The sequence below is a fragment of the Camelina sativa genome, chromosome 6, assembly GCF_030686135.1.
Source record: "Camelina sativa cultivar CO46 ecotype springtype chromosome 6, ASM3068613v1".
Lineage (NCBI taxonomy): Eukaryota > Viridiplantae > Streptophyta > Magnoliopsida > Brassicales > Brassicaceae > Camelina > Camelina sativa.
Window position 1 is genome coordinate 5,142,139 of NC_141885.1, and position 11,632 is coordinate 5,153,770.

General features: G+C 38.1%; 1 protein-coding gene and 1 pseudogene across 1 annotated transcript; one reads left to right on the plus strand and one right to left on the minus strand.

The window, feature by feature from the left end:
• Positions 1–2,277: 2,277 nt before the first annotated feature.
• LOC104790462 (WAT1-related protein At3g28130) lies at positions 2,278–5,566 on the plus strand. Its single transcript, XM_010516221.3, has 7 exons — positions 2,278–2,717; positions 2,839–2,904; positions 3,047–3,160; positions 4,556–4,802; positions 4,910–5,071; positions 5,159–5,307; positions 5,398–5,566. The coding sequence occupies exons 1-7, from the start codon at positions 2,524–2,526 to the stop codon at positions 5,477–5,479; spliced, it is 1,014 nt and encodes a 337-aa protein (XP_010514523.1). The 5' UTR covers positions 2,278–2,523; the 3' UTR covers positions 5,480–5,566.
• A 171-nt stretch (positions 5,567–5,737) lies between these two features.
• Positions 5,738–8,567, minus strand: LOC104698714 (uncharacterized; annotated as a pseudogene).
• Between the last annotated feature and the right edge of the window lie 3,065 nt (positions 8,568–11,632).

Sequence of the window (11,632 nt, forward strand, 5' to 3'; positions counted from 1 at the left end):
CCATGATTTAATCTAATAACCCAAACCCGAATTAATTATGCCATTATTTTCCAAATAATTAACTAGATTTAGTTTAATAATTAAATCAAACCAACAATCTAACTTATTCACAACACCACCATTCATTCCACGATCGCATGCTCCCATATTAATATCACTTCCTAAACCAGCCACACTAACCGATTACAACTACAATATTAAACTAACCAACATCACGGTCCAACACACGTAACCATGCACAACAACACAAATCAACTCATGCACGTACGTTTAATAATCAAGTTTCGGTTGTGGACGTGAATCTCTTGGTTTAGCAAAGAACGAACAACAAGAACAACAACAACACGAGACGAGGTGCAGCCGATTACCTTTCTCAACAACACTAGATCTCGGCGGACAGGTTACACGGCGTTAGCACTCATCTGCGGCGGTCCTCATCGCTCAACAATAAAACAACAACACAAAGCAACCAATCATAAGACAAGGACAGAAGCTTCTTGTGCAAGCTACATAATTAATTAGGTTTCCTTACCCTTAACGACATCTCCGATGGACCACGACTACGCCGATGACAGCGGCGGTCATCCGGTGACTCACGGTGGCTAACTAACCAATGATGGTGTTCGACGGTGACTAGCGAGAACCACGGGTCCGTACGGTAAGCTTCTCCTCCACGAGTCTCATCACCACAACAACGTCTCTCCATCGTTTCCTTCTTACCGATAACAACACCAACAATAAGAACACAACTTAAGCTTTCCAATACTCAACGATCAAGTTGCTGGTGTGTTTTTAGGGTTCATCGGCTCTCCTCTCATGCTGAACAAGGACGGCGGCGATATAAGCGTATACACGTTAACACAATTACACAAAATAAACCTCCTCGTTGTGACTTGCTTTTGTTGGGCCTCAATGGGCTTGAAAAGAAAACAAACCGGTCCAATTCCCAATTACAAACCGGCCCAATTCCCAATTGCATTGTATCACAAGTTTTAAAAAACAGCAAAGAGGAGCTTTGGAGAAGCCAAGTGTCCCTCACCCCTAACAACGCCACTGCAATAATTTGATTGCACAAGGGATAATATATCATAAAAATAACAACGAAATCTCTCCCCTTAACCACATGAGATCAAATCAAAAATTCTAAACACATAGAATAGTTATTAAAAAAAAAACAATTTGCGGGCGGATTTGAGTTTGTGCATCACTATCGTCCATCGATGTCATGTGTCGAGAAGAGCGTCTGCTAGAGTTTTTTTTAGTACTCATGTTTGGTGAACAAAATTGGGCCTTAATTTTAATTGAGGCCTGCTCGGAGCCTATGTAGTCATAACCTTCGCGATACTTGTTGAATTATGGTTATATGATATTAATTTAAATATTTAGGTTCATGAGATTGTTACTCAATCTAGTTCATTAGTAAACAATCCGATTTCTTCGTAGGTTAGGTTTCGGTTGTTATGATTAAAAAAAGGTATTTTTGAAAATGTCCTTATTAATTCTAATTTTAGAATAATGAGTTAGGGATCGGATTTGTTCGATCCAGGATTTTGCAGGGCTTAGGGGGAAAAAGTACCATGCTTGGGAAGGTCCAATAAGCATGCGCAAATATAAATGATTCAAATTATCATTTCACGTACAAGTCAACATGGAGAGACCAAATGATTGGAGGAAGGTCCACCAAAATTTTACACGAGAGATCTCTCCAAGCCTGTGATACGGATGAAGCAAAGTGTCATATCCCTCAACCCTTACAACGCCACCACAATAATTTGATTGCACGAGAGATTATATATCATAAACATAATAACGAAATGTCAATTGTCATAAATACCATTAAAATAGATTTTTATTCCAGAAATACTACAATTTAGTTTTTTTTCCAAAAATACCATTAAAATATAATTTTTTCCAAAAATACTTCATAATTGAATTAAAGTTCTAATACTAAAAATTAATTCTTAATTTCTAAATACTAAACCCTACCCCTAAAAACTGTATCTTAACACTAAATATGTCAACCCAAATATAAAAAAAAAATGTTTTACATCTTTAAAAATCAATTTTTTTGTATTTGTGATAATTTTGGAAAAAAAACATTTTTAGTGGTATTTAAAGGAATTTCTCATCACTATCGTCCATCAATGGTGTTGACAAAAGCATCCGCTAGGTTTTCTTAATTTTAGCTTAGGTCTGCTCTTAGCCCATATAGTTGTAACCCTCTTGATACATGTTGAGTTATGGCTATATGAATTTAATTTAAATATTTAGGTTTATGAGATTGTTACTCAATTTTGTTCATTAGTAAACAAAAAGAAATACAATGCTTGAGAAGGTCCAATAAGCATGAACAAATATAAATTATTCAAATTATCATCCCACACTACAACTAGGAGAGAGAGACCAAATGATAGGAAGGTCCACCAAAGTTTTAATAAATGATATTTTTTAAAGAAATCTGCTAGAGTTTTATAAGGCTTCTCTCCGTTGCACACATTAAACTTGCTATCTTTTTTACGAAAAATGGCCTCCATTAGTCTCCGTGGGAGAGACGCCGCGTTATTGACGGCGATGTTGGCGACTGAAACCGGAAATGTTGTGATGAATACTCTGTTTAAAGCAGCAAATTTAAAAGGCCTTAATTCTTATACATTCCTTGTCTATTCTTATCTCATTGGCTCTCTTGTTCTTCTTGCTCCTCACATCTTCTCTTACAGGTTTCTAAATTTTAACTTTAAAAAAACAACAGTTGATCAACTATATTTGATTGTTTCTTGTTTTGTCAAAAAAATTCATTTGATGATTTGTTTTTTTTTTTTTTTTTTTTTTTTTTTGCAGATTAAGATCACTTCCTCCACTAAGTTTCTCAATTCTTTGTAAAATAGGAGTTCTTGGGTTGCTAGGGTAAAGCCAACTACACTTCTTATACTTTCTTCTTCAGATTTTGAGTATTTCATTATTTTCCTATATTTCTATCAAAGCTATTTCTTATTAAACTGAAAGTGTTACTAATATATATTACCTTTTGCTAAATATAAATGAGCAGATCGACGTATCTAATCACAGGATTCATAGGCATCGAATACAGCAGCCCAACATTATCTTCAGCCATTAGCAATATCAATCCTGCTATTACCTTCATCCTCGCCATTATCTTCAGGTTTTATTGTATTGATTCATAGTCCTGTTTTTTTTTTCTTTACAGTTATCATGTAGATGTTCATTAGTAATATTAGAAATCTTCTACCCATTAACAGAAAAAAAAATTATATATGATATAAAATTCACAATAGTCACATTAAAGTATTTACAGGTATGCCGACAAAAACAGAAAAGTATTTACTGGTATTGCGTAGTGGTAGACGTGGCAGAAGCTATATTTATATTTAGTGGATCTTCGTTCGTTTTCCAACTAACTACCGAATTAAATTAATATTGAATTTTTGCGGATCCATTTTCAAAAGAGAAAGCAACCCAATATTTACGTCCAACGCAATTCGATCCATTTTCATTGTGGGACACAGTGGACCATGATAATCATGAACATTAGGACAAATGGAGCCACGTAGAGTTATCTCTTCCATTTACAGATTTAGTACCACATGTGACATTCTTTTTGCAAATGGACACTCACTTGTTATAAAATGTTACTTAAAGTTGTAATGACAACGCTACTATAGCCAGCAGTCGTTGGTGAAACTACTAAATACATATATATTATTTATAGGCTCAGAATGGATAGATAAATGGTGTAAAACTGTAATAACATGTCGTTCGTAAATTAAATGCCATTTACAGTTTGTAGTTCTAGGGTTCTAACGTTTTAATAGATAAATTCATTGTGTTTACCAATATATAAAAAAGAACTATAACATAATAAGAATATACATCGAAGTAGAACATAACTGAAGCGTAACTCGATGTGCAGACTCCATGTATGACGCTGAAGTATACTTAGATTTTCAAAAGTGAGGTCATATATTCAAGTAATTTTTCATGAGATTACCGATTCACACCAAGCAAACCATCGAGAACTTGAGAGTGTGAAAACTACCGTATAATATTATGAGAAAAGATCCGGGAGGTAACTAAAATTCTAGAAAAATACCAAGTCTTCCCTCTTATTTCTTTATAGAGTATACATTTGATCCACGACATTTTAGTTTTCGGGTGGCTATTACGAGAACCAGACACAAAAACACACCACAAAAGTTTTCGATGCTGCCAATTAAAAATTCACCATAATATTTTTAGTTTATCAAAACAAGTAATTTATTATAAAGGTCGGATCTATTATCGTATGGTTATATATTATACTTAAATGTGATAAAAATGTGTATATTCATTTAACAGAAATCCAAATGAATATTTTGAAAAAATATATTTGTATATATATATATATATATAGTATAGAGTTAGGTTCTATTACAAAGACCATAGATAATAGAAATTACAAAAATAGTCATTTCTATAATTAAAAGGATTAAATTTACCGTTTAGCAAAATATTTCTTCATATGTTTCATATGTTTTCAATTTGTGAAACAAAAAATCAGAATGGAGAAAGCATCTTTCAAAGCAAGGAGTAGTGTAGCCAAAATGGTTGGGACACTAGTTTCACTAGTTGGTGCACTTGTGGTGGTTCTCTACCATGGTCCACGTGTCTTCCCCTCATCTTCTCCGTCGTTTCTACAACTCCGTCAGCTTCTTCCGTCATTATCATCCTCAAACTCCGATTGGATCAAAGGTGGTTGTCTTTTAGCCATCAAAGACACCCTCGTTCCGGTTGCTTTCATTCTCCAAGTAATACCATATTAATCCGTTTTACTTGATATCTTGATACACAACATAAACTAATATTTTACTCATAATATTGATGCACAATAGATTAATTATATTGATTTGAACAGGCACACATAATGAAGATATATCCAGCACCATTCACGGTCTCGTTCTACTATTTTCTGATTGCTTCATTCTTGACGTCATTGATCGGACTCGTAGCAGAAAAGAACAATCCGAGCGTATGGATTATTCAATTTGACATTGCATTAGTTTGCATAATTTTTGGGGTATGTACTAATACTGCTAAGAAATATATATATATATTCTTTTTAATTTCGATCCTAAAACAGTTTATATTTAACCATTTTTTTCAGGGAATATTTAATCCAGGATATTATGCTATTCATCTGTGGGCTGTACGTAACAAAGGACCTGTTTACTTAGCAATATTCAGACCTTTATCGATTTTAATAGCAGTAATTATGGGAGCGATTTTTCTTGGCGATATTTTTTACCTCGGAAGGTATATATATGAATCAATAATCTTTACATACACTTGAAATAAGAAAAGCCAAACATCTGATGCTTCCTTGTTTTGTGGTTAATGTCGCAGTTTGGTCGGGGGAATTTTGATATCATTAGGGTTTTACACTGTGATGTGGGGAAAATCAAAAGAAGAGACCCAATTATTGTAACTTTTAGAGGAAGCTCCTCTGCTAATCAAAAACATAGACGGGCAAAGATAGATTTAAAAGAATATATGTTTTATTTTTTTGTTAAAATACATTCAATTTAAATTGCAAAGGTTTTACAGGGCCGAAACCCAATTCGGAAGCCCGATAAGCAGAAAAATTACAAACTCATATTTAAAAATTAAAAAAAAAAAAAAAAGTAAGAAACCCATAGTTAGGAAGAAACCAAATGTTGAACCAATAGTTAAATTTGAACCAGATTTACGGTTGGGCAATAACCACCTCAAACCAGTCTCTATTATTGCACCTGAAATCAATCCAAAAGCCAATCAATGTAGTCGTGAACCATCACTAGAATTAGGTTTGTCTAAGTTGTTGTTGTCGGCGCTCCTCCTCCGGAGAACCAGAGTTGCAGAAGGGTTAAGGATTGTTCCAAGTTGACGTATCGCAAGCTTGAAGCTTTGTTCCGGATGGTTGTGTCGACTTGACGAAGAAGGAGATCAACAGACTTGAAGCTATTGCGGTGAAGCCGATGATTCCTCTCCGTCCAGAGAGTGTAGATCATAGCTTGCCATCCTAACAGAGCTAGTTTCCTAGAGTCACGAGAGCCTCTGTAGCGCATGAGGTTTTGAACTGTCACTGACCAGGATCGAAAAGGGATTAGTCGGTGATAACTCTCTAATTTATATGTTTTTAGCATCCTTTTTTGTCCATATTTTGCATTGTTCATACCTCTAACTTAGCATTTTTAGGTTTTTAACTGTAGGAATTCACTTTTAGACCATTTAGGGTGTTGCATTTATGCACTTGCATATTTTGGATGAAAACAGGTGCTAAAGAGCCAAAAATGAGGAAAAACAAGGACAATCCGAGCATGTACCCGAAGGAGCCATCGAGCTGCAAGAACAAGTCTGAACCCCAACACGATCGAGGAGGATCCGAGAGCATGAAGAACAACCCAAAGATCCACCCGAGGAGTAATACGACTTCACCCTCGTGTACCCCATCGAGTAGACCATCGGGCAGGTCTGGGAAGCTAGGTCAAAAGGGTTTCCATATATAAACCCCCTCCTCTCCTAGCAATGGTTTCCATACACGGCTTATACGCGGCTCATACAAGACTCCAAATTGTTACCAAGACCAAAGAGAAGACTTCACGAACAGGAGAAAACTCAACCAACCCAATATCCATAGCATAACCATTCACAGGAAGCTTCAAAATATGACACCCCGGTTTCAGGAACATGTGGAGAGGTTTAAAAGAATTGATTTGACCACCTATGTCACCAAAGTGCACTTATCTTTTCATTCAAGGGTCCTAAGAGAACTCCAGAGTTAAACGTGCTTGAGCTGGAGTAGTCTTAGGATGGGTGACCTTCCGGAAGGTGACATTCCGGAACTGTGCGAGTGAGGACAAAACACAGGGAAAAATCATGTGGTGATTTGTATGGATGATAACAAGTCTTTACATAGCAACCCGACCATCAGATATGGATGGATTCACAGGCCTAGTGAGAGGACGTGAGACCCATTAAAGAGATGGGCCATGGACTGGGATGGAGATGGGATCCACTAAAAGGTGGCGGTCGGGGCGTTACAAGTGGTATTAGAGCCAAATTCAGACAAGTGTAGAGTCGAGTGGGCTCACACCGTCGGGGGTTACGGTCATGGTGCACAACAAGGACGTTGTGATATGTTAGTAGGGTTGAATTGTGACACCACGGTTTCAGGGACATTCGAAGAGGTATAAAAGAATTGATTTGACCACATGTGTCAACAAAGTGCACTTATCTTTTCGGTCAAGGGTTCTGAGAGAACTCTAGAGTTAAGCGTGCTTGAGATGTAGTAGTCTTAGGATGGGTGACCATCCGGGAAGTGTTTGTCGCAACTGTGCAAGTGAGGATAAAAGACAGGAAAAGATCATGTGGTGATTTGTAGGGACGGTAACAAATATTAAAAACCTCCCGGTCATAGCAACCTGGCCGTCGGAAGGCCTGGGCGTTCAGATATCAGATCGGATTCGGTTCGGATTATTTGGATTTGGGATTTTTTGGATATTGACTCTAACATTCAGGTATTTATAAAATTCGGTTCCGTTTCAGTTCAAAGAATTCGGAATTCGGATCGGTTCGGATATGATTGTCGATAAACAAAATTAAACCAAAAGTTATTGGACAATGTTTTATTCGAATACTTTTTAATCTTATTGTACCCAGATGATCATACTAATGGAGTATTAAAACAAAAAAAAAAAAGATAGAAATTAAGTAAATGACAAGATTCTCATAGAACCTTATAAATACATAAAAGATATGAGGCATATTTATCGGAATATCATACTATTTCTTATATGTTCGGTTATATTTGGATATCTATTGGATATCGGTTCGGATCGGACAATAACCGATCCCCAAAATAATGAAAGCCAAGAACCGATCAGTTATTTCTTTAATATCGCTTTGGTTTTAATCCGCTTACTTCGGTTCGGATACGGTTCAGATTTTTGGATTCGGATTTTATGCCCAGGCTAGCATCGGATATTGATGCACTCACGGGTCTAGTGAGAGGACGTGAGGCCCATAAAAGAGATGGGCCCATGGACTGGAATTGGATATAGGGCCCATTAAGAAGTGGCGGTCGGGGCGTTACATCAAAATCTCTCAAAACCAAAAACACTTCAGCCATACGTGACTTATGCCCATCAAGAGCCACATGACAAAACAGAACCGAAGAATCAGTACGATACTCTTCACCAATCTCAAATCCTTCTTTAGTCATAGCTTCACATAACTGAACCTGAGGCTGGAGAGAAGGCATCGGCGAAAGAAACAGAGCATCGCTGTTGTTTGAAAAGCTTCCTAGTGAAGATAAAGAGAGTGCGATTGGTTCTTGTTTCGATGAGAATGATTTGATGATTGGTTCAAGCTTTGTTAAATCTATTATGAATGGAGTTGAGAATAAAGTTATGTGTGGACGAGACTCGTTGCTGATTAGGTTTGTGCTGATTTGACGAAGACCGAAGACGTTCTAAGCTTTCAAGACTTGGTTGTGCTGGATCGAAGTAGAGCTCAATTGCGTAGCCTTCTGACATTTTTTGGTTGATTTCGTTAGGGAAATTTCAAGATTTGAGCAATGGGAATGGGAAAAATTTTCAAACTAATTAACTTACTTGGGCAAAATACCCGGTATGGAAACCCTTGCTAGTAGTGTCTTAAAGTGATTAACCGCAAGGGAGCTCATCTCTAAGGGATCATCAATCACAGAGCCAGAGAGAGAAGTGAAGCTGCGGATTGCATTAAAGGCGTTTCTCATCTACATAATTATGTGGAAGTAGGAAGTTTTAAGGTCACCCTCTTTGAGCCAATTAATCATTGACCTTTGCATGAAGAAAGCATCTTCTATTGTTCTAAGAAAATTCCATTTTGTGTGAATGTCCTTCTCTTGTTCAAAAAGCGCAAAAGTAGGGGTCGTCAAAGCCTGAACCTGCACAGATTGAAGCAAAATATTAGTCTCTCATACTCTGTTTTGGATGTCAGAGTAATTCTCCCTCGCAAGTGTTTTTAACTCTCTTTTAAGTGTTTTTTGTTTTGCACTCAATGTGGACAAACAAGGCTCCAAGGGAGATGTACTTCCAATCTGATTCCAAGCAGTTTCAGTCATGGGACGAAAGTTATGGAGCTTGGTTAGGAAATTGAAAAACTTGAAAGTTTTGGTGCAAGAGATGGGAAGGGAAGCGAATAGGTTTATGAGGCTAGGAGAGTGGTCAGAAAAATCTGGAGATAGGAAAGAGACGACACTATCAGGATACAAGGTGAGCCAGTGATTGTTAACAAGAACTCTGTCTAGCTTTTTCGCTATCAGATTTGTGATGTTTTTGTTTGTCCAGGTGAACAGGGGACCTTGAAATCGCAGATCAAATAGCTCTAATTGCAAAAGACAGTCACGGAGCTATAACATGCGAAAAATGATTGATATTCGGGTTGGAATTCTCTGCTGGATGGATTATCGGATTGAAATCTCCACAGAGTGCCCATGGGATGGTACCAAGCATCAAGCTCTGATGTAGCCTCAAGAGTTCACACCAAAGGTCAGTTATCTCATCACTTTGGTTCGGAGCATAGATGACTGTGAAGTAGAAACAATGTCCACCTTGTAATGAGATTTCGCAGGTGAGCAGGTTCTTGGACTGATGAAGAACAATTACTATTGTCGGTGCCTTCCAGATAAGTACAATACGACCATCCTCATTAGAATTATGATTCGAAGTGTAACTCCAACCAGGACAAGCTTGATTCATAACACGGTTCAAGTTTGGTTCCTTAATATGGGTTTCTAATAGGGCACCAAAACTAGGCTTATTAATAGCTAGCCAGGACGCAAAAGGGCGATGCTTATCCGTGTCATTCAGACCTCAGATGTTCCAACAAATAGGTTGTATAGACATAGGAACTATAAGAGGTTAGGAACTTTGAAGATCCCCTCCTTGAGTAGGGGGAGAATCTCCAGATATAATACAAAGAGGAGGGGTCAGGTCAATCACCATATCAGTAGGTACATTATCTGAGGTGATTGGCAAAGGAATGGGTACAAGGGGTTTATTAGGGGGGGGGGGGGGGGCTAGAACAACATAAAGGTTATGTGTTTTTATTTCAGAGGGTGGCAAAAGAGAAGGGTCTACTTTAATATGTTTTTTTTGTTTGACTGTTTTGGTTTGGTTTGGAGGTCTATTTTCAGGCAAGGGAGGATCACAAGGAGAGGCAGGCGGATAAGGTGCTTTGTTGGTGGCGTTTGCAACTACAGGGGGGGAGAGATGAGGATCCTTTTTCTAGCACTGTCTGATCAGGAGATGAACCAACCGAGATAGACTTCTTCTTTACCCTTGTTTGTCTCGGTTTCATTTGTTTTTTCTGACTGCATCCAGGATGGAGCTAGTGGACAGAAGCGAATAACATGTCCAATCTCCTTACATTGAGAGCACGTAGGAGGGACCCAAGGATATTCAACCTCTATGGTTATGACATCACCATTTTCCCACACAACTTCGACTGACGATGGCAGAGGCTCATTCAGATTTCTCTCAACCTTTACATGCGCAACAAATAAGCTTACTAAGTTCTTTGTAAACTCATCCATTTCATTTGGCTCCCCCACAAGACCTGCCAGAAAACTTATGCCTTTATGATGCATTAGGTCAAATGGCATGCCTTTAAGGTGCCCATATGGGGATTGCTTCAAGGTCAGTATTCACTCCTCCTAATGCATTCCATTGGGCTACTAAGAACATACATTCACCAATATACCACATTTTCTTCTCTATAACCTTTGCTCGCAGATACTCATTTGGAAGTCTCACTAACATAGAGTTGTTCGAATGATTGAGATGGATTTCAAGCCACTGACCTCTACCCCATATATGGCTTAGAACACTTTGAATATGCTTGTAAGTTGGCAATCGACCTTTAAATCTCCCGATTATGAAGTCTTTGTGAATATCTGCTCCTTCTTGAAATACTGAATCTGATATATAAACTCTAGGCTTTCCATCAGGGGAGAACTCCACTGGAGCTAGACGCGTAAGGGATCTATCTGCTGCAGTTTTCAGTTTTTGCGCTAAAGTTTTTTCTTGATTATTCCTTGTGATAGTCTCCGGAGCTTTCTTATTTGAATTCTCCACAGGTCGCTAGGCTGTAGTAGCGTTTGGGATATTCGCAGTAGGGGCATGAATATGAGCAATAGGAGCAAGGGGAGTGGGAGAGGGTTGTTGATTTATGGGAGCAAGGGTAGAGGGAGAGAGATTATGGTTTATGGGGGAAGGTTGAAAAGGATGTTGATTGGTGGGAGAAGGAGTTGGGAGGATAGAGGTTGAGGCCTTGGATAATTGCGGAGCAGTTGCACAACCTTGACTCGCAGAAGCAGCTACTTGCATAAAAGAGTTACACAACGACAGGTCCTTGATGTATCGACGAGTTACCTTTGGCGGAGGTGTGCAAAGTAGTCCATCAGTTTGAGCAGCCACCTTGCCATCAAGTACTGTTTTACTTTCCGGTACTGTAGAAGTAGATTCAGATCTAGGGTTTTGACCCAAGGTTTTGTAATAAGAATTGAGAATTGCTTGTGCCTGGGGATTTACAACCACTACAGTAGACTTGTGTTGAA

Excerpts from the sequence above, each read along its gene's own strand:
- LOC104790462 (XM_010516221.3), top strand. The coding sequence starts at position 2,524 with ATGGCCTCCATTAGTCTCCGTGGGAGAGACGCCGCGTTATTGACGGCG. Across the intron at positions 2,718-2,838 it reads CCTCACATCTTCTCTTACAG|ATTAAGATCACTTCCTCCAC; the intron begins GTTTCTAAATTT and ends TTTTTTTTGCAG. Across the intron at positions 3,161-4,555 it reads ATCCTCGCCATTATCTTCAG|AATGGAGAAAGCATCTTTCA; the intron begins GTTTTATTGTAT and ends ACAAAAAATCAG.